At 34.5% G+C, this 23862-nt stretch overlaps 2 protein-coding genes across 4 annotated transcripts; both read right to left on the bottom strand.

The window, feature by feature from the left end:
• Positions 1 to 1783: 1783 nt before the first annotated feature.
• Positions 1784 to 2731, bottom strand: LOC110109600 (MACPF domain-containing protein CAD1-like; the record flags this gene model as incomplete). Its single annotated transcript, XM_020840753.2, has 1 exon — positions 1784 to 2731. A coding segment is annotated over one exon (657 nt), but the record flags the coding sequence as incomplete, so codon positions are not given.
• A 1317-nt stretch (positions 2732 to 4048) lies between these two features.
• LOC110109601 (MACPF domain-containing protein CAD1-like) lies at positions 4049 to 18866 on the bottom strand. Of its 3 annotated transcripts, none has more exons than XR_002304599.2 (8): positions 18297 to 18866; positions 11652 to 11890; positions 11227 to 11389; positions 11056 to 11133; positions 10766 to 10949; positions 10256 to 10419; positions 4327 to 5019; positions 4049 to 4210 (listed from the first exon to the last, which is right to left on the bottom strand). XR_002304599.2 is itself a non-coding variant. In XM_020840754.2 (7 exons), the coding sequence occupies exons 1-7, from the start codon at positions 18582 to 18584 to the stop codon at positions 4381 to 4383; spliced, it is 1755 nt and encodes a 584-aa protein (XP_020696413.1). In that variant the 5' UTR covers positions 18585 to 18866; the 3' UTR covers positions 4243 to 4380. The 3 variants fall into 3 exon arrangements, 1 of the variants encoding a protein (XP_020696413.1); XR_002304600.2 differs by having other exon boundaries at positions 4049 to 4181; XM_020840754.2 differs by lacking the exon at positions 4049 to 4210 and having other exon boundaries at positions 4243 to 5019.
• Positions 18867 to 23862: the final 4996 nt, after the last annotated feature.

The raw sequence follows: 23862 nt of genomic DNA, 5'->3' as shown, positions 1-23862 counted from the left end.
AAGAACGAAGATAAATAAATGTTTTTCTTATAAAAGGATATTCAATATAGGTGGATGAGATATTTTGATGAACTTTTCAATGAAGATTATGAGAATACAATTCAATTTATTGGCCTTAGCATCCTAAATAATAAAAAAAAAAAATTTTTACTTCATATTAGTAAAATTGAAATTGTGGAGTTTTAAAGAAAATGAAAAATAAAATAGCAATGAGATCAGATGATATTTCAGAATTTCTTAACTTACTAAACTTTTTAATATTATTTTGAAGACAAAAAAAAAAAAATCAAATGAGTGAAAAAGAATTGTGTTAGTTTCTATTTTTAAGAATAAATGTGATGCACAAGAAAGTGTGAATTATGAAGGAATTAAGTTGATGTATCATACATTTAAAATTATGAGAATATAAATGAGCATAAATTATGACATGATATTACTGTTTCTAAATATTAGTTTGGATTAATGTCGAGTAGGTTTACTATGAAAGCTATTAATGTTTCAAAAAATCGGTTTGGATTAATGTCGACTAGGCTTATTATGGAAGCTATACATTTGCTGAGATGTTTGATGGAGAAGAATAGAGAGTAAGACAGATCTTCATATGATATTTATTGATTTAAAGAAACATATGATAAATTTTTAAGAGAAGTGCTCTGGAGAGTTCTAGAAAAGAAATGAGTTAATAATGTTTAAATTCAAGCCATTAAGAATATGTATGTAAAAGTGGTTACTTGTGTTCAAACACAATATAGTTTGATCAAATATTTTTCTATTTAAATTTGACTCCATCAAGGGTAGCTTTATTTATGGATGTTCTTACTAGACATTTGCAAGATGACTTACCCTAGTGTATGCATTTAGTTGATGATACTCTTATGACTGATAAGCCTAGAGAGGGAGTAAAAGAAAAACTTGACCTTGATTTTCATTTGAGTAGATCTGAAAATGAATACATTATAATTTTAATAGTAATAGATCTAATCATGGGATTGTGACTTTGGTGGTGAAGTCATTAAAAAGTGTGCACATTTAATATATTAGGTCCATTGTTCAAAACGATGGTGAAATAGATCAGGATATTTTTAGTAGAATTCAAATTTGATGGTTGAAGTGGAGGAATAGATCGAGCCTATTGTGTGATAGAAAATACCTCTCAAACTTGAGAAAAAATTTATAAGATGGTGGTGAGACGTTCAATACTTTATGGCGCAGAATGTTAGCCATTAAAAGAGAAACAAAAAATTAAGTACAGAGATGGGGATGCTCAGGTAGATGAGCAATTTTACACTAGAGACAAAATGTGAAACGACTATATACATGAAAATGTTGGAGTAGTTCCCGTGACACATAAGATTAGAGGGTCGCCTTAGATGGTTTAGTCACATAAAGCGTTGGCCTTCTGATAACCCAATTAGGAGATCAGATTTATTAGATCCAACCTATGTTAAGAAAGATAGAGATAGACCTAAAAAGATTTGATTAGAAAATATTAGAATGACCTTTGTTTACTAGATTTAAATGATAATTTGACTTTTAACAGAAAACAACGAGAAAAAAGACTCATATTGCCAAACCCACATAATTGGATAAAGACTTGATGTTGTTGTATTGGAATAAAAAAATCAAAACATTGTAGCATCCATCAAATGATGATACCAATTTATTTAGTTTCAATTGGTGTAGAAAGGACACGAAATAAGCATCCTAAATTCACTTCAAAGGGCTACAACACAAGCATACATAAACAAACAATTAAAATGAATAAAATTTCCTCTAAAATACATGAACAAAAAATGGAAAGACCATCCTCAATTACCAGATCTCATACAAGGTAAACTCTAACCTCAAGATACTTACCTCCTTATTTGAAAAGTGCTGCATACATCAAGAGGAAAACTTCTCAGCTGCAACAAAATCAAATTGAAATGCAAAAAAGGAACCAAGGAGACAAAAGCCAATCCCATTAATGGATAATCTATCTATATAATGTACAGCAAAAACAAAAGAACCATCTTGTTACCTGTGCAAAGAATATGCTTCACCAAGATGAACCAAGTACAACAACAAGAATCCTTCAGTAATTCAACAAGGAATACTTTAATCGAATAACAATCTTCCCTTTCTCCACTCCCAGCTTGGCTCCAGTAACTAACCAGTGCCCAGGTGAGTCCTGAGGCCCCTTCAGCATCTTCGTCGTGTCCACAATCTTCGCCAGCTTACCAAGAAGACTAGACTGCTCGCTTGACGAAGGAGACGATGAGGTTGTACAATCATCATCCAGTTTCTGTGCGATCGCAATTGAAGACGGATTGGGGCTATGATCCCAGACTGACCTCCTGATTGTGCAACCAGGAACTCTAGAGAAGAGAAGTTTGAGGTGAAGAACGCTCTTGGCGCCGAAATCCCAGACGCCGAGTTGAGCGCCTGTAACTATGTAAACGCCGGAAAGGTCGCCTATGCTGGTATCAGTATGTTCGATGGGCGCGGTGCTCACATGAGCGAAGTTCTTCCATTTAATGGGTTCGAACCAGCGGCTATCTTGTTCTTCTGGGCCTTTCCACTTGGGTGGACCAATGCCAATGTGAGAATCCCAGTGTGGTAAAAGAATTTTTGGGAGAGAAGCGAGATGCTGTAGATGAATTGCCAGCCGATTCTGTTTGCTTCCTTCTAGACATAGCCTGAGACCGGTGACTGGCCTACGACCTACAGATATCTGCAGAAATGTGAATTTTCAAAGCATTGGAGCATATTCTCTACAGGAGATAGTACATAGAACTGATAGATAATATATGAATTAAATGAAAAATCCGAATTAGAGGCTCCGTAATTGTCATATTTCTAATTGTTTTGACTAAAATCTATCTCACTCGCAAAATTAATATCAAGTTATATAGATGAACGAAAAACAAGAAAAAGACAACTAAATAAAAAATTTAGGCCACATTTTGTATGAGAAAATAATTTTTGAAATTTTGTGACTGCATTTACATCACACTCGAAAAATCCAGCATCCAACTAGTACTCAAACTTGGGAGGAAAGATAATTTTTTAGAAAAGAAATTAGTTAATAATATTTATATTCAAGTCATTAAGAATATGTATGTAGAAGTTGTTAATTGTGTTCAAACACAATGTGGCTTGATCAAATATTTTTCTATTTCAATTGGATTACATCAAGAATCAGCTTTATTTAAGGATTTTCTTACTAGACATTTGCAAAATGACTTACCCTAGTGTATGCTTTTTGTTGATTATATTCTTCTTGTTGATAAGACTAAAGAGAGAGTAGAAGAAAAACTTGAATTAAGGAGGTCAACCTTGGTTTTCATTTGAATAGATCTAAAACTGAATACATTATATTTTTTAATAGTAATAGATTTAATCGTGGGATTGTGACTTTGGTGGTGAAGTCAATAAAAAGTGTGCACATTTAGTATATTAGGTCCATTGTTTTGAACAATGGTTAAATAGATGAGGATATTATTAGTATAATTCAAATTGGATGGTTGAAGTGGAGGAATGGATCGGGCCTGAGAAGCAAAAAATTAAGTATAGAGATGAGGATGCTCGGATAAATGAGTGGTTTCACGCTAGAGACAAAATGTGAAATGACTATATACATGAAAAGGTTGGAGTAGTTCCAATGACAGATAAACTTAGAGAGTCGCCTTAGATGGTTTAGTCACATAAAGCGTTGGCCTTCTGATAACCCAATTAGGAGACCAAATTTATTAGAGTCAACCTATGTTAAGAAAGATAGAGATAGACCTAAAAAGATTTGATTAGAAGATATTAGAATGACCTTTGTTTACTAGATTTAAATGAGAATTTGACTTTTAATAGAAAACAATGAGAAAAAGGTCTCATATCGCCAAACCCACATAATTGGATGAAGGCTTGATGTTGTTGTATTGGAAAAAAAAAAAATCAAAACATTGTAGCATCCATCAAATGATGATACCAATTTATTTAGTTTCAATTGGTGTAGAAAGGACACGAAATAAGCATCCTAAATTCACTTCAAAACGCTACAGCACAAGCATACATAGACAAACAATTAAAATGAATAAAATTTCCTCTAAAATACATGAACAAAAAAATGGAAAGACCATCCTCAATTACCAGATCTCATACAAGGTAAACTCTAACCTCAAGATACTTACTTCCTTATTTGAAAAGTGCTGCATACATCAAGAGGAAAACTTCTCAGCTGCAACAAAATCAAATTGAAATGCAAAAAAGGAACCAAGGAGACAAAAGCCAATCCCATTAATGGATAATCTATCTATATAATGTACAGCAAAAACAAAAGAACCATCTTGTTACCTGTGCAAAGAATATGCTTCACCAAGATGAACCAAGTACAACAACAAGAATCCTTCAGTAATTCAACAAGGAATACTTTAATCGAATAACAATCTTCCCTTTCTCCACTCCCAGCTTGGCTCCAGTAACTAACCAGTGCCCAGGTGAGTCCTGAGGCCCCTTCAGCATCTTCGTCGTGTCCACAATCTTCGCCAGCTTGCCAAGAAGACTAGACTGCTCGCTTGACGAAGGAGACGATGAGGTTGTACAATCATCATCCAGTTTCTGTGCGATCGCAATTGAAGAGGGATTGGGGCTATGATCCCAGACTGACCTCCTGATTGTGCAACCAGGAACTCTAGAGAAGAGAAGTTTGAGGTGAAGAACGCTCTTGGCGCCGAAATCCCAGACGCCGAGTTGAGCGCCTGTAACTATGTAAACGCCGGAAAGGTCGCCTATGCTGGTATCAGTATGTTCGATGGGCGCGGTGCTCACATGAGCGAAGTTCTTCCATTTAATGGGTTCGAACCAGCGGCTATCTTGTTCTTCTGGGCCTTTCCACTTGGGTGGACCAATGCCAATGTGAGAATCCCAGTGTGGTAAAAGAATTTTTGGGAGAGAAGCGAGATGCTGTAGATGAATTGCCAGCCGATTCTGTTTGCTTCCTTCTAGACATAGCCTGAGACCGGTGACTGGCCTACGACCTACAGATATCTGCAGAAATGTGAATTTTCAAAGCATTGGAGCATATTCTCTACAGGAGATAGTACATAGAACTGATAGATAATATATGAATTAAATGAAAAATCCGAATTAGAGGCTCCGTAATTGTCATATTTCTAATTGTTTTGACTAAAATCTATCTCACTCGCAAAATTAATATCAAGTTATATAGATGAACGAAAAACAAGAAAAAGACAACTAAATAAAAAATTTAGGCCACATTTTGTATGAGAAAATAATTTTTGAAATTTTGTGACTGCATTTACATCACACTCGAAAAATCCAGCATCCAACTAGTACTCAAACTTGGGAGGAAAGATAATTTTTTCATCAATCAAAATAAACTGTTACTACATGCCTCATGAATAAATATTTGTAATCACAATCAAAAAAATTATTGCTTCAATAATTGATGAGGTAGAGATAGAGTTGGCGTAAAAAATCTCATAACAGGTGAGGGAGTCTACAAGAACCACGCTTCACACAAGAAACCTGAAACGAACACCTAAACAACACAGAAATCCCAAAACTACATTCAAACAAATTTGCAGGTCACACAACAAATAACAAATTTGTGACGAGAAATTATTCTGTGTGGAGAACGGACACATAACGCCGTCTAGAGACCAACCAGAATGCGCCATGTCAGCAGTACCAAGCCGCGGTACCGAGCCGCAATGCCGAGAAAGGGGTGATGTGGCGCATTCTGATTGGTCTCTGGACGATATTCGGTGTCCGCACAAAATAATTAATCGACAGGACACCAGCTCCGAAAGTCAGGAAACTTGTGAAATTCAGCAAGCTAGCATCAACAAAACAAACCAACGCATTGCAAAGAACAATATCTCTAACACTAAACCATGCCATAACCCTAACAGTAAATGAGACCAAAAAAAGACACAAGCCGTCGTAGGAATCATCATCATAGAAACAAAAAACTAAAGAAAACCCAAACTCAAAATCATTAAATCGCTTGCCTTGAACACGCATAATGTGCATTTCTGACGATTGCCAACTTTCAGATCTACATAAAATTCACTCGATTGGAAAAAATTAGATCCAAAGAATTTGAGATTTGATATTCATCAAATAAATTAGGGCATAACTATTGTACTTTTTACAATGTAATCAATAAATCATTGCACACAAATTTGTCCCATCAGCACAATATATCTCTATTTAAATTGTGTAATCTTTCTCAAATTTATTATCTTAAAAACTTCATCAAGAAATTCATATGTATCATTACTTATCACTTAGTTTAAGCTTCGATTATCTCTTTTTCAAATCAATATCGGATTTATAATTATCATAATTAATATTCAATTTCATGCTTATTTTCATGCAAGTCTCATATGTTGTACAAATGATTGTGCAAATCCATTAGTCCTAGACACATCACAAAGTTCAATAAGATTTATAACCTTTCTAGGTTGAAACATTATAACTATATCAAATTTACTTACATCTGCAAACAAATTAATAGATGACATGAATGCAAATTCAATCATTATAAATATCAAATCCCAACCAAATAAATGCTCTTTAATCAAGCATTCAAAATATCACCCAATCTCCTATTGGCATCCTCAGTTTATACATGCGTTTACAGGTGATAAGTAGTTAAAAATTTTAATTAAGTGCTCATCTTTTACCATGGAGTCTTCCATAAATAACTTGTGAATTTTAGGCAATCTAAATGATTTAATCATTCCATTAAAATATAATTTCGCTATGTGAGCCATAAAAAATTTCGTTCCATAGAGTCTGAGACAATAATTTTATTTTCCTCAAGTTATTTGACATAGTTCAACATTATAATACGATGTGCACTGCATCACATTCGAACTTAGGCTAAGAATATCTGTCATTAGTCGTGATTATAATCACATTCCTCTACCAAAATGATTAGGAAGACCCTTAAAGATAAATAAGGAATGCAAATGTGTTTTCTTATAAAAAAGAAACCACATGACTCATAAAAGCTTTGTTGAATATAGGAGATTACCACTTAAATCATTATATATTTTAGTAAAATCTTTATAAATGATGTGTTACTTTTTAATTTGATCAAAGACGCCTCAGCTTGATTATGAGCAAAATAGCAACTCTACTTAAAGTGTCAGTAGCCTATTTTTTAAGTCTGGTATAATGTTCAAGGATAAAAGTGTACACTTGGAGAACATCACACCAAATTTAATCAGTAAAGGTAGCAAGTTGAATGGAAACTAAACATCTTTGTGACACAAAAATAATAGTGTTATCCATATAGGCCAGTTAATATAGTTTTAGATGTTACTCATGTCTCAAACCTCTAAGATCAATAGTAAATTTAGCCACAGCATTCATAGAAATCACACTATTTATAGTGAGTTTCCAAAATTTTCATCAAGCTTGAAACAAATTTAGGAAATAGAAATTATTTTTCAATTAAATTTAACTTGAAGTGTAGCAAAAATGCATCACATAATATTCAAAGGATTCTCAATCAAAGCATCCTCAGAATCACTAATCTTTTCATCAAATTTATGATTTAAAATTGTGTAATCTGGGGCGCACACATAAAGGATTTGAGGCATACCCCTTTTGAGTGAGGCACACATCAACACTCATTTGTTGAAGTGTAAGCCTCAAATTGATAAAGTTAGGCTCTTCTAATTTATAAGTTCAAAGTCTCAAATTAATTTAAATGCCTCAAATTTTACATCTAAACTTATTTCATTAAAAAAAATAAATAAAGCAATAAAACGATGGCTTATGACCTAAGAAACCGCAAGCTCGCACACCGAAGTGAATCCGTACGTGAGGGTACACCAACCTTGTTATTGTGTCATCTTTGCCTTCCAACTACCACAACCAAAGCTCTTGAAACCACTCCTTTGCCTTCATTGCTACCATGCCACCAACTTTATCAAGAAAATTATCAATTCATAAATTATGATCTTAGACTTCTTATTTATGTTGAATTTGGGAGTGGGAGAGACTTGTTGTATCCTTGTATGACTTTTTATGATCTTATTTTGAAATCTTGATATTAGTATATAAATTATTATTTCATATTTTCATTACTTTAATAGTTTAATTCTGAGGCTTATGGTTTAAAAATAGTTAAGCCATTAGGTTTTTTAAAAAGATACGATATAAGATAAAAAATAATTCAGGAGTAGTTTTAATATTAAGCTTGGTTGAGTTCATAAAGCAGAATCGCATGACTTTTGATGTGAAATTGGACAAACTACTAGAGGCCGCTACTGGCACTCAATTCCCACTGACTGTGGTTGGCAGCAACAATCTCACTAACGTTTGAAGGCAATCTGCAACCAGTTGGCATTCACTGGCCAGCAACAACCTGGTTGGGTTAAGCGAGAGAAGCTAATTCAGCCTCCTCAGCAGTTAAGTTAGGATTAAATTTTGGTATTTAAAAGAGCGGCACTAAAATCTATTTGCCATGCTTAAGGGGAACCTTAAGCACCTTTTAAACCTAAACAAAATGCTAGTAAAGAATGCAAAGCATGCCTATGAACCTTTCCTTAGTTTTGATTTGCAAGTTAAAATTGATATAACTATGCAACTGCATGAAACTAGACAGAGCTTAATCGCAAACAATTCTATGACACTGGTAGGAAGTATATTCTGCAAAGATTACCACATTGATGAAGAGCTCAAAATTTTTAGTCAATATCAGCAACGAAACCTTGCACTGCATCAGCCTTTCTTATTTTGAGCTTTATTTGTCAATTGGAGTTTGCACTTCAGTCTAAGCAGAGTTATAATTGAGTTTCTTTCTTTCAGTCTACAATCAAAGAACCTACCTTATGACCGTTCCATAAAGTAAGCTCTCACATGTCATATACCTTAAAATATCATCTGGTAGGACAAAAGAAGCCACTTTTTTCTATGATTAGATTTTTTTTTTTTTTTTAATAAGGGTATACAAAGCAATGTAAACATCTTTAGCTACTCGTTAATAAAAGCTTTCTATGATGACGTCTTCTTTCACTTCAACTGTAAGGCTTGAAAATTTTACCACATGAAATATCTTTGTTCTTCTGCTCCTCCTTGCACTAATCCATATTCATAGCTGATCCATATTTAGGGTGTATGCATGAAATCTCGATCTATGTAGGTCTATGATAATCTTAGATCTTATGGTTTACTATCTGTTTCTTTGCATGTGATCACCAACAATTCATGCCACCCTAAGTTTCTTTTATTCTCTACTATTTATAGCTAACAGAATAATTATGTGTAGCGCATCAGTTTCCTTTCAAGTTGGCATGCTAATTTTTTCATATGTTTTGCATAGGTCGTTTTGTATTTTCATCAGAAAACCCATAAATTATTCTCTTATTATTTAATTTACATTAATAATAGCTTTTTCAATTAGTTTGCAATAGGAATATCCTAGATCTCAATATCCCGCGTCACATCTTTTGATTCCAAGAAATAGAAAACGAACGGGAACTACCAGTAAGTTGAAATCAGAGCTTCCACTAATTGTTGAAGGAACAAGGACAAAATTTTAATTATATATATATATATATATATAGCCATTTAGTTTTGATTTTAGATTTGGTTACCACCTTTTCTTATTTTAAGAAAAATATCTAAACAATATATATTTTTGATAAATTTAAGAAATAATATAAATTTAATTTATGATATAAAGATTTAAATATTAGCTATGTCAATGCATAAGAAATCAGTGGTATGTATATAAATCCCCCCAAAATAAAATACTAAATCATGAAAAAGGCACACAAATTATATTTATCTTTCTATTTATTAAAAATTAACATAATTTGCATCCAAATTATCATCAGCAGCATAATAATAATAATAATTTTATTATTTTATTATTATTATTACTATAATCATAATCATAATCATCATTATCATTGTTATTATGTTTATGCTATTCTTACAAAAGAATAGATGGTCTGTGTTCTCTTCTATCCTCTATGTTTCCTCTACTTACATTGAAATCAACACAATAAATGAAGACTATGCGGATCAACACTATGCAGTATAACCTCAGGTTTTTCTTTCAATGTTTACTTTAATTTAAGCTGCTTGAAAAGATCTTGTATTGTGATTTGAAGTGATTGCACAGTAAGGATGGGGCTCAAGTGTATATGCCCATAAATATATCAGGGTTAATGAATCAAGAAAAGTACTATCTACAGAACAAATTTCAGTTCAAAGTTAATGGCTGCATATTCTATACCTGGTGTGAACTGACATATAGCTTGGGCCCCATCAAGCTAAACTGGAGTGAAGGGCACACTGGCTCCTTCCTCATATGACCAGGAATATTATCTTGAGCCGGAGCCCAAACTCGTTCAACTTGAAAATCCAAGAAATACTGCAGCTCCTCTATAGGCGGTTTGACTGAAAAATGCACATAAATGATGTAGAAAGTAAGCCTCATTGTATATTAAAGCTTTGAGATTTATCATATTGCATTCAAATCTCTTCAATTAAACAAGAAAAAATAAACCAATAATCATTATAGATCTGCATTCTCTTTGCCATCACAATCGAGGAATTCAACTGGATTAAAAAATCTTCAACAACTCGAAGGTAAAATATAGCTATAATAAGCATCCACTTTCTTTTTGAGAGTATGCTTTTGTGAGGAAGAGAAACCACCAGAACTTGTGTAAATTGATAAAGCAAAACTGGATGCAATGAAATTAAAAAAAAAAAGGTGAATATGCACTATGTGCAAGCTTACACTCCAAATACAGATCAATTGCCCGAGCTAGATATTTTGTTGCAGGCAGTTCATCCAGTAATGAAACTATGGGAATGAAAGTCATGTTAATAACATCTGGTGCAAAAGCAACAGTTTTTGCCCAATCAATATGATTCTGAACAAGGTCATCACCACCTCTCCTTCTAAATATTACTGTAACATCCTAATCAAAAGCACACATATTAAATTCTTTTAACGAAAACAATGGAGACAACATGAAAGAAATTAACAATGCAGTATCAAACAGCTCTACAAGCATAAGCCCTTGCCTCTTTCCCACTTAGATGTGGAATGTCAGATGGCTGAGTTCGAGTCTCAGGGCTATTCTGCAGTGATAACTCACCAAGCTGTGAACATCCATTCAAAAAAATAAGAATTGCAAACAAATAGCCAGCCCTCTGTTACACCAAGAAAAATGCATTACTTCAGAAAGCACAGACCTGATTCTCCAACAGTAAAAATCTTTGATCTCCAATACCATTTACATATTTCTCAATTTCTGATGGAGGCAAAAGAGATGATCGGTGCTGCTTGATAAATATTTCATCTCTACCACCAATAGTCACGGAGGTGATAATATGTGTCCCAAAGTTTTCAATGAAACTGAAATATAAGTGCAAAAGAATATGTCAATGATTAAATCTCAATGAGACAAAAAGATACAAATGAAGCCAAGTACATAAATCACTCATCACGTTTCACTGATCTTGTTTCTATTTACAGTTAGATTCAGTAATAGTTTTAAGACAAAACCATATCCTTCCAGAATATATAAGCAAATTAAAAAAAATTATTTATAAAAGCAGAGCTAAATCTCTTGCACAACGATGAAAAAATGGCAATGAAGTTGCATCACACTGCATACCTGGCCAACGAAGAAGGCTCCCAAGCACGTGGAACAGCACGCTTCACATCATCTTGTAAAACTAATTGAAAATTAACCAATTTAGCTTTAAAAAGTGGGATGTAATAACCCACCACTGCCAGGGATTTTATTGCTGCTGCATCAGTTTTCCATGAACCCGTTAAACTGAACATAGAATTAAAGCTTCCAAGAGGTATTGATTCTGTCAGTGATGACTTCTTGTTGAAATGAATTGCCATCTGGAAAACATGGAGAAAAACTGTAATATGTTTTTGCAGTTCCAAACATATAAGAAAATAATATCATGCAAAACTAAATAAAAAATAAGATGCCTAACTTGATCTGTGTTTGTAAATGGGCATGGCGTTTAAATTTAAAAGAAAAGGTAGATGGAGGGAACTGGGAAGAAATATCATATGCTATTTGAAGTTTCCACAGAAGTCAGTAGTACAGCATAACTATAGGCAGTAATTAATGATTGCAGCATTATGTCATGAATGTATCCAAGGATCCTCAACTCTTTAAAATGGGTACAGACATTTTTTTATTACAGCTGCACCACAAGAATATATAAGAACAGTATATTTTCATGATTAGCTAATGTTTTCGTCAATTGACAACACAGTAATTGTCATCTATATATTACATGACCATCAAAACACTTCCAGGTTGATAGAATAAATCTGTCATTTGGTTCAACTACTACATTTATACAGTGAGAAATCTAATTTAAGAAATAGTTTTTTTTAGGGGAATCTATCTAATGTTCTATGTAGGTCTCCAGCACTCAATTTTTCAAGTCAGCCACATAAGAAGATGGAGATGTTGCCCACAAATCTCATATGTGGAGAAGTGATATGGAACAAGTTGAGTGTTGGCAATCCAACTTTTTTGCAAGAAACTACTAGTTGTATGCCAGGCACGAAAAGCAACTTAGAAAATAAAAATGTCAATAAAAGACTAAAAAACGGAAGTCACCTTCAGCAAGGAAATAGTTTGTCATTAGGACAACCATTGAGATAGAGAAGGTTGAAAGGCTCAAAGCTCTGGACATTGCCACCATCTTAAAGGAACAAGTGTTCGAGAAGGAGGCCTCCCTTACAATGGCAACTAACCAGATAGAGAAGACATGATGGAAACTCGAGAACATGCAAGAATCATATCAGAACTCGAGTTATGATATTCAACTATTCTCGTATACAGTAAATAACAAATGAAAGAGCTTTGGAATTGCAAAACTCTATAGATAATTTTGAGTCATCCCTTACTGAGGCTGACTCGAGCAAAAAGTCCCTCAAATATGAATTGACGGATTGTAAAAATCAACTAAAATTAGAATCACTAGTCGTAGAAATCCCAAGTTGAATGCCAAGCTGGTTGAAGTCCAAGCAAGGGCAACTTGACTTACAACTTAATTCTGTCATAAGATTGCATGAACTCGTTTTTTGCGGAATACAAACAAAGGATCCGCTTATGTTTGAAGATTTTGGCAAAATAAGACATCATTGGACTAGATGAAAACCAGTGTCGCCAACTTTGCTAGGATGGATGAGTCTTAACCAGAAGATGAAGTACAATCCAAAGATATTGATGTGTCGGAGAATACTTAAAATGATTTTTTCTTTCTACTCTTTGTAAAAGTCCTGGGAGGTGAACACAGAATGGAACTTGTACCTATTAATTTGTAAATAAAAAATTGGGTTTTCTAAATTATGCATGTAATGTCTTTATGAATATCATATTTCTTTTGTGCCAGTAATAACTAAGATATTACTTGTTTGTATGGGAATTCCTAGATAAGTTTCATCTAAATTCTTGCTCGGTCTTTAATTTGCATTATATCTTGTTAGAACAAATCATTATCTTTATGATGGGCAGCACCTTATTTAAAGCTTTACACTTCCCGAAGGTAACCATCTGTAAGTCTCACCATCACAATGTGTTTCTCTCTCATAATGTAGATCTTGTCGCAAAGGGTAGACCCAACTTCTATGGCTCAACTTTTATCCATTAGATATTTTTAAGTTTGACGTGATGCTTGCTTCGCAACTTTAACGAATACTAAGTGTGCACTATATTGGTCTCCTTTAAGATAAGCAAAACCTTACACTAGAGGTTTAATCTTCAAAAGATTAGAGTGGTTTTTTACTTTTTTCTCTCACAATATGAATTTGGTCGTCAATGGGGAGACTGATTTCAACGGCTCAACTTTTAGCACTCGATATTTTAGGATTCAATATAATACTTATCATGCGACTTTAATGAATGCTTGAGTGCAGAATTGCAGATATAAATAAGTTGTTGGTTGACTTGTAGATATGATAGAATAGCAATTTGTAGCTTACAATCATAAGTGACTTAGAGAGTTGAGACTTGCTAAAATACTCACAGATAAACACACAACTTACAGTCCTGAATATCATTTTTAGAATGTTCATCAAATTTAATTTTCTCCTTGAATAAAACTCATGCTTTAAGATAAAAATGATTTCATCGAGTGCAGATTGTCCGACCACTCATGTGTCATAACTCACTTGTAGGGAATAGTCTAGCATTTTGTTACATGCCCTTTCGTATTGACTACATAAATAGTTTGTTACAACCAGTTTGCCTCTTGCCATACTTTTCAATGACGAATAGCGCACCACAACAAAATATTCTCAGTGGAGCCATGGAGCATAACGCACGGCGTGGCACGAGCCACACACACACACACATATATCATTGCCCATGTATGGTGCAAATAGCTTGCGCTATTTTGATGTGTCACGCAACGCCAAACAAATAGTGTCGTATGTGGGTGCATTGTGCCATGGCACTCCCCATTTTGCGCCATTGGCATGTATGCCTCTTGCTTAATCAATTATGCATACATTCAAGAATTTTTTTAATTATTATTTAGATATAATTCATCAACATCTCAATTTATAAGGTTTTTAGTGTGCTTCCCTTTTAAGGATAAAATATTTTTAAGTTGTCTCAGTGCCATGATCTTGAAATGTCATTCATGATGTAAGTTTAAGTCAATATGCTCTAGGGACAACTTATTCTTTGATAGTGCATGGTAGTAGAGGTGTAAATGAGTCGAGACAAGTTCGAGTCACCCCTGGCTTGAGCGTGAGCTTGATTAATTAATCGAGTTCGAGCTCAAGCTCAAGCTTTATTCTATGAGTTCGAACCAACTCATTTATTATGAAAGAGAGAAAATAATTATGATTTAACAAATTATTATAATAAAATGATAAAAAGAATGAGAAATTATTAGATAAATAATAAAGAATAACTTAATATATAAAATTGTGATATAATTTTAAAATATTTTTAAAAAATTTATATTTTAAAATCCTAAATTCTAATATATTTTAAGTATATTTTATATTAATATGTTTTAAATGAACCGACTCATGAGCTTACGATTCTAGTTGGGGCTAGCTCAAGCTTGGATCGTTAGCTCATCAAGCTCTGCTCGCAAATAATTTATCGAGCTGAACCCGAGCCGGCTTGAGTCACTTACACCCCTACATGGTAGTTATAATGTAAATGCAGGTTTTCCAATGATGGATTGTCATGATGTAGCATTGACTTTCCAAGCGATGAGGTTTTCTAAGCAAAAGCTTCCTTAACGAACATTTGCACCATAAAATCTAGCCTCTTGCCTCTTTACCTATTCTTCTCACTGCAATGATTGAATTATGAGTACTTAAAAAATCTCAAGACAAATTTTTGCAGTCCTTTATTAGATTCTCTCCAATCGCCCAGTTCTCTTTCATAACATTTGAAGCAACAACAACTTTTTTTTGTGCAAGTTGTATTATACAAGAGCATTTTGGATCCATAAAAGATGGGAAAGGGAGTTTGGCTTGAGCATACAAAAAGCTTAGTTCTCAAAACCCAAAGTACTAATAGTAATATTTCAACCCATTTGCCTTTGGTGCCTTAACATTTTTTTATAAGAATTGAATTTAGCTTATTTGGAGTTTATACATGTTTGTTTGTTCTAGGATGGCGTACAGAGGTTAAGTTTAAGCAAATTCTTAGCTTTAACATAATTCTTCACTTATCATCAAATTAATGGATAGTTGTTAGGACTAATCACCATTGTTATATCGTAGCGGCACATGATGTCGATACATATGAAATTTAGAACTATTGTTAAAGTTGTCTCTATAAGAGATTTGGCTTCAATCCATTTTGTACAATAGTCAATCATGATGAGAATAAATCATTATTATCGGAGAGAAATGGCGAAGTTCAATCCCCATATAACAAATAACTAAGGATATAGAATATACTAAAGCTTGAGTGTCAGCATGAATTTATTTTTGATCCTCAATAATTGTTTTGAATATTTTTTTATATAGTTCGCAAGAAGTATCCTTATCGTAGAACTCGACTGGTAAGTGTCTTTCCTCCTCAATGACCTTCACATTTCGTATAATGAACCTCATTTAAGATGTTTAGCCTCATGTGCATTCAGAGATTAGTCGTACTTATTGATCTTCTAAAAAGTTGACCATCAATAAGCAAATATTGTAGTGCTTTGAATTTGAACCTTATTGGGCCTTCGATGCAAAAGGGAATTTTGCATGCTAAAAGATATTCAATGAATGGATCAACACAATTCACGATGACATTGACATGCTTAGCTTCAAGTTCTTTAATGCTTGAATAGGTAAGATCAATTGCAAGCCAGCTATTAGCATATCCACACTTGGTAAGCAACGAATTAGTTATATTCTAGAGGGATTTGTTCAATACAAAAGTATTTTTGATTGTTGAACTCAATTTTAATTTTGAAGAGGTATTTTAAATTCAAGGGATCAAATTATTTGCATTGAATGCACATTCCCAATAACTATTTTGAATCTTTTTACACTGTAAGCAAGAAGCGTCTTTATCGCAGAACTTGATGGGCAAGTATCTTTCCTCATTAGTGATGTTTACACTCCCCATAATAAATCTCATTAATATGCTTAACCTTGTGTGCATTCAAAGATTAGTCATACTTAATGATCTATTGAAAAGTTGACCGTCAATGAGCAAGTATTGTGCCGCCTTAAATTTAAACATCGTGGGGTCTTTGATATAAAATGGAATTTCTCATGTTGAAGGATATTTGATAAATGGATCAACGCAACTCACAATGACATTGACTTGCTTAGCTTCAAGTTTCTTAATACTCGAATAGATAAGATCGATTGCAAGTTGACCGTTACCATTTCCACACTTGGTAAGTCAACGAATTGATTATGTTCTAGAGAGATTTGTTTGATACAAAATTACTTCAATTTGTTGATCTCAAATTTGACTTTGAAAAGGTGTTTTTGCATAGTGGTATCTCAAGCTTCAACTTCTTCATTAACATGATTAGGGAGTTGGTGGTGAAATGCTTGTGTCAACTCCTAAAGCAAATTGCAAGCCAACAAGTAGACCCTTATAATCTACTTGGTTATTACTGACTTGAAAATAAATTCGATCAGCATGCATTAGACAAATTTCTACTAAGCTTTTAACATGATTCCTCCGAACTCTTAGGACTCCTCAGGCATCATTGTCAAAGAGAGACCACAGTAAGTATTCATAGGTCTCAAATCCTCTTCAACTCTAAACAGTATGCAGTTAGTAATAAGTCGACTACACTTACGCTAATGGCAATCATTGGTCTGCACAAGAATTAGAATTCGCTAAGCTTAACAAACCACTGAGAAGGTTAGGAGAGTGATTCACTTTCAAGAGAATAGGTTTTAAATGATGTCCAATGATGGCCTGAATGGCATGACAACAACACCCAGAACAATTTCCCCATGATCGAATATCTCAAATAGATCACGCAAAGATTTTCGCAAATGTAATAAATTGTCATTGCTTCTTACCATCTTCTAGAATGCACAATGAAAAATTGCTATAGCATCTCGTACTGGGGATAGAGGGGAAATAGAAAGTGTGCCCAGGTTAAAAAAAAAAAAATTATAAATTGCACATAAAAGTTGAACATGCCATGCAGAACTTAACATGAAGTAATATCAAAGAAGAATTAATTAATACTATTCCAACTCATTGATAAGGGTAATGATTATGATTGGTATCAAGAAATTCACTTTGTATAGTAATTTCATAAGTGCTATTTCGAGTACCTACAGTGCAAACACCATGCATTCCTGCGGATGATCATTTCAGACAAATATCAAATTCCAATAAATATTACTCGTTACGAACCTCATTCTTATCCAAATTGACTAAAGCAATATAGGTCAAATATAAATTATGCCAAGATATCATAGTCCGCACAGTGTTCTTTAGCTGCTGTAACTAAACATGAATGCAGCTCGAGTCTAATCCAAAAAACAAGAAGTAATTCCAAGTAAAATTATATAATTTAGAACACTATGCCGTGATTGGATTTCATAAAATACCCACCCAATGCAACAAACCACATAAGCACAAACCAGAGTCCAGAAACAACAAACAAATTGTCTAGTAAAGCAAGTAAAAGTTTCTCAGATCAGTGAAAGAGTAAACAAGAATCCAAACAAAAAGGCAGACTAGAATGCATCCGATTGCCACGACAACCAAAAATCATCAATAGAAAACTGCAAAACAGAAAATACAGAGCCCCATAAACGCCAGCACCAAAATCGGGCTAACCTCTCGGAAGCTACAGACCGGAGTCGTCTCCCGCCCCGGCCTTCCTCTAACGATATCCACATCAGCAGGAACACCAGCCAGACCAACACCAAATTCAGAGACGGCGAAATCCGATGATACGGCTTCGTCGAGCCGAACGAGGCGGGATCCCGGTGCGCCCTTGCAGTACAGCAGTCGTGAGTCCGCAGTGACATCGAAGCCCCGCCCAAGGGCCTCAACGGCGTTGGACAGAGTCGCGATCAAAGCGGCCGGCTGCTTCGGATGCGCCGTCTGCCGTGGCTCGCCCATGCTAACTCTAGCGATGTAGCTTCCAAACACATAGAAGCGCCAACAACCGGTTACAATCCACGGCGAAGCAGTTGGGGAAGACGAACGGATCTCTTCTCCTCATCTCATTGTTGGTTTAAAAGAGCTCTGTCTCTCCGTCTCTCTCTCTCACTGCTGTGTTCTTGTCTGCTTCTTTAGGTTTCCTTCTGCTTTCTGTCTTACTTTCTCCTCTCCGAGTCAGAAATTAGACGGAGGGTACGATGGCCCTTTTGACTGAGAAGCCGTTTTTTTCTTTATAAAAACGCGTTTCCTAAAGAGATTTATCATTTATGAGTTGACCGCCACCCTTATGGCCGGCCAGCTCAGGCCGGGATTTGTGGCTCCTTCTGCATTTATACTAATTGTGATGTGTACATTCAATATTATATTATATTATATAAAGATATTTTTATGCAAATTTTATGTATTTAATTATGAAATTATTAAATTTGTTTAAGTTTAGATTATATAAATTTGTATATATAATATTAATTTAAAATATATATTTGTCTAAATTGTATTAGAATATGTTCTTACTATTTAGTTTAGTAAATAGTTAATTTCATTTTATATTTGCAAATTTTAAAATTTTCAAGATTTGTTCGCTTAGTTCTCGTACTATATTTTTTGGTATCGTGTATGTAACAGCTCAAATTCTTAATCATCAAGAGATTTTTTCTTTGGCCTAAGAGCCTCACGATTTTGTCATGTTGATGTAATTTTCCAGTTGGTCATCTATCCCAGAATTACTCTAGGATGAGCACGCTTAGCTGCGGAATTTCTTATAGAAATTATAGTCATTACACTAAAAGGCATATTGATGTTTAAAAGTTTAGTTTCTTTTACTTAAAAAGTTTCGCAATGTATCTAACGAATATGATATAACAAATGTCAAGATGGTAAAATTTTTATATTCAACAATTTGATATCAATCATGTATGAATTCAAGTATTTGATGTTTAATCAAGTAAGTTCGGATAGGGCTTATAAGTGCATCCATATTTATATAGTTGTTAAGTGAATAAAAAAAAGGCTGGTTGTATTTTAACCCTGTTGCATCCTGGAATATTCGCAACGATAGATAAATAAAAAGTTTAACGTCTTAGTTTTCTACGAAGATCCAGCACACAATCAAATGAGAAAGAGGATGCATTATTTATAAGATACCAAGATTTTTACATTAAAAGCCCTGAAAAGGGGAAAAATAATGGGGCATAGTACAGTTTAAATGAATCCACTAGTATTTGTAATTGATTACAAATGAGGCCCTTTATTGGAGGGAAGCCCTTGGCTTGATGTAATAAATATACATTATATAGAAAGCATTACATGGTATAAATTGGAAGAATCAATATTGATGTGTTCGTTTGGTCGACAGGACCATAGTCGGTGGGGGACGGAGGTCGGAAAGACCATTGTCTGGTGACCGATGTCGAAAGGCCCAAAATCAATGAATGAGGTCGGAATGACCATAGTTGACGGAGGTCGAAAGGACTGTTTTTGGTTGGTGACAGAGGTTGGAAAGAGCATTGTCTATCGACGGAAGTCGGAAGCCCGACGATGGGCGGAAGTCTGGCGTCAGACAGAAGTTCAATGAGACAGAAGTTCGACGACAGTTAGAAGTCCGGTGACGAGCGGAAGTCCTGCATCGGATAGAAATCTAACGACGTGCAGAAATAAAAGTTCGATGAAAGTCTGACAATTGACGGAAGTCTGACGACAGGTGGAATTCCAACATCTAGCAAAAGTCTAGTGACTAGTGAAAATCCGACATCGGGTAGAAATCATGCGAAGAGCGAAAGTGCGACATCGGATAGAAGTTTGATGAAAGTCTGGTGAATGGCAAAAGTTCAGCAATGGGTGAAAGTTCGGCATTGGGTAGACGTTCGACAATGGACAAAAGTCCGACGTCGGTGGAAGTTCAACATCAGGTATATGTCCGACAAAAGTTCAACGGCTGGCAAAAGTTTGGCGACATGCAAAAGTCTGACGATAGAAAGAACTCCGACAATGGGCAAAAGTTTGGCAACAGGCAGAAGTCTGGCGTCGATTAGAAATATAGCGACGGGAAAAAGTTTGGCGATGGGTGGAACTCTAGTGACAAGCCGAAGTATGACATTAGTTGGTGGCCGGGCATAAATATGGCGTCAGTCGGTGGCTGAGCTGAAGTCCAACAGTGGTCGAGGAGGAGACTGGTAGCAAGAGAACTCTTCCTTCACTTATCACTTAAGGTTTCCATTCCCCCCCCAGAAATGAGGGGTCAATTTATAATTTTCTGAGAGTGGCATGGCATAAAAAGGAGAAGATCATGGGCAAATTGGAAGTGGTTTGAATGGATGGCCGATGTTGATTATTTTGATCATAAATCGTTTATTGAGTATTTGAGTGCTTTAATGATATCGGAATTTAGTGTTATTGATCTTGTTGGATTTGACTCGTTGAGCCACTCGATTCGGCTATAGCATGAAACATTTGGAAACTATTTGCTAATTCAAATTATGGATTGAACCTTCCAAATGCCCTTCGAGTCTTTAATTTGGACCTATTTGAGCTCGGTTTGGGTTAAATTTGGTGTTGTTTGGTTCATGTTTTCGAGACGTTAAGTTTGATTATAAGTTTGCTGAAATCAGAGTTCATATGTTCCTGGATTTAATTTTTGAAGTTTCCAACTTAATTTTGACTCGAGATTCATGTCTGATTAGGATAAATTTTTTGATGATATAATAGTTGGCCTCTATTTTCATAAGTTCGAAAATACATAACAACATATTTTAAATTGATTGAATCGCAAAAAATTGCAAGAAAACTATGTTCCAAAATTTTAAATTGGCTCAAATTTGACCATAGAGGCTCCGTTAAACTCCGAAAGTTTCGAAATTGGGTTCAAAACGTAAAAAAATGATTTCAGGATCCAAAAAATGTTCGATTTGGACTGTAGGCGTAGGCAGCCGAACCGATATTGATATGTTCGTTTGATCAGTAGGACTATAGTCGTCGGGAGACGGAACTCAGAAAGACCATTGTCTGATGACAGAGGCCGGAAGAACCGCAGTCGGTGGGCGACGGAGGTCGAAAGGACTATTATTGGCAAGCGACAAAGGTCGAAAAGTCGTAGCATGGCGATGGAGGTCGGAAATCCAACGATTGGCGGAAGTTCGGTGTTAGGCAAAAGTTCAACGATGGACAGAAATCCGATGTTAGATAAAAGTTCGACGGAAGTCCGGCGGCAGTTAGAAGTCTAGTGATGGGCGGAAGTCCAACGTCGCGTAAAAGTCCGATGAAAGTCTGGTGACGAGCACAATCCTTGAGACTAGTGGAAGTCCAGCGTCGGGTAGAAGCCAGACGACGAGCAAAAGTTCGGCTTCGGATAGAAATTTGATGACGGGCGGAAGTCCGGCGTCGTGTAGAAGTCCAGCGATGGAAAACCCAAAATTTTAATAATGTATTATAAACATCAATAAAGCAAGTATATTAATACATGACAAAATATACATTCAAGGGATGAATAATTAATGAGTCTTATTTTATTATTATTTTCTTAAAATAATTAGATATCAATGAGTTATTTAAGAAAATTTAAGAATAAAGTTAATAAGACTAAAATTTAGAAGTACTAATCAATAATGAAAAAAAGCAAATGGAGGTGAATAATAAGACCTATATAAAAAATAAACATTTGTGGAATTAATTTTTTTAAATGGTGTGTATATTTATAGCTTCTTGCTTGCAATAAGGTTTGTTGGCTATGACTCCATTTGATAAAGTGTGTAATTGTTCTTATAATAACATCAACATGTTTTTACATTTTAGAATGGGAGTGATTTTGATGTATCGCATAACATAATAATCAACTTTCATGCATAATTATTTAGGGGTGTAAGTGAATTCAGTCGACTCGTGAGCCAGTTCGAACTCAACTTACCAATAAGCTTGGGAGTCCAACAAACTTATCGAGCCATAAGTTTGAGTTCAAAATTAAATTTGAGCTCATATATTATACTAGTTCGAGCTCGAGCTTAATCCTAATCAGCTCATCTACTTGTTGAGGCAACTTGATAAATATTAATTAACACATCAACATTTATATTAGCCCAATTAATTATTTTTCGCTCAAATTCAAAATAAAAAATCAAGCTTCAAAACCAGCAATTCTCGAGCTTTCTTATTCAAACTCAAGCCACAAATTTCCCGCTTGAGCCAAGTTGAGCATAACAAATGAGCTCGAGTCTGAGCTTAGCATAAATTAAACAATCTTGGCTCAATTAAGTAAAAAAACTCGACTCAACTCGACTTCATCAGATTTAAAAAAACTCGACTTGCTTACACCCCTAGATTTACATTGAATTTAGAACTTCTTTAAAAGATTTGTAAAATTATGAGTTGAACATTTTTTTTATATTTAGTGTTAATTTATTTAACATTACATTTCAAGTCAATTTTTTATTAGTGAGGAGAATGTTTATCATGTAGTCTTTGGTTGATAGGAAACACCCTTTTTTTATTTATGTTAATTATTGATGTTTGAGATGTTAAAATGGAAAAACAAAAAAAACAAAAATGGGGTAGAAGATGTGGTTGAGAAAAGGAAAGAAGATAAAGAGAGTGGGTGAAGACTTTCAAATAGGATTGATGGTTCAAAATTTTAAATTCTTATCAATTGTTGATGATCATACAATACATACATAACTATATATATAAAATATATGTAAATGAGGTATTATTTCAGCTTTATTGGGTTAGCCCAAATAGAAACCAAAACCAACATTTGTTTTATCTTTTTTTTTTTTAAGCAAACTATTTATTTTATTTCATATAAAAGGCGACATACAACCAAAGGTCAACATAGGCAAACTCACTACAAAAAAACAAAGCTTAGCAAATCACAATAAGAGACAGATTTCAGTACAATCTGAAAATGAGATGAAATTCAAAATTGTCTAAATAAGGCTCTGAAGTCAGTCGGACTCAGAATCGCCACTAATTGCCATGCTAGGACCATCTATTGGAGGCGAAATATTAGCAGAACGACCCAACAACTACCATTGAGCACGTAGATAAGAGCCACCAAGGTCGCCAAAACAAGCATGACCATCCAAATAGGCGTGCAAGAAACCCGCCTCATCATCACCCAAAATGAGACCATCCAAGTAACCAACATTTGATTATCACATCAACAAAAACAGATCAATTAGTGCTAATAATTTTGTTCGAAATTTGAATATCTCTCAAGTTTTAAGTTCCCTAAGAATCTATTAAGTAA

Source organism: Dendrobium catenatum, unplaced genomic scaffold (assembly GCF_001605985.2).
Source record: "Dendrobium catenatum unplaced genomic scaffold, ASM160598v2 fragScaff_scaffold_716, whole genome shotgun sequence".
Lineage (NCBI taxonomy): Eukaryota > Viridiplantae > Streptophyta > Magnoliopsida > Asparagales > Orchidaceae > Dendrobium > Dendrobium catenatum.
The sequence above is the reverse complement of the archived record's forward strand: the minus strand, read 5'-3'. Positions and strand labels throughout refer to the sequence as shown.

What these genes read in the sequence shown, in the direction of transcription:
- LOC110109601 (XM_020840754.2), bottom strand. Translation starts at nt 18,584, where the DNA reads ATGGGCGAGCCACGGCAGACGGCGCATCCGAAGCAGCCGGCCGCTTTG. An exon ending in CGGTCTGTAGCTTCCGAGAG is followed by an intron (nt 11,891 to 18,296) that starts GTTAGCCCGATT and finishes CATGTTTTCCAG; the next exon opens with ATGGCAATTCATTTCAACAA. An exon ending in GAGCCTTCTTCGTTGGCCAG is followed by an intron (nt 11,390 to 11,651) that starts GTATGCAGTGTG and finishes CTTATATTTCAG; the next exon opens with TTTCATTGAAAACTTTGGGA.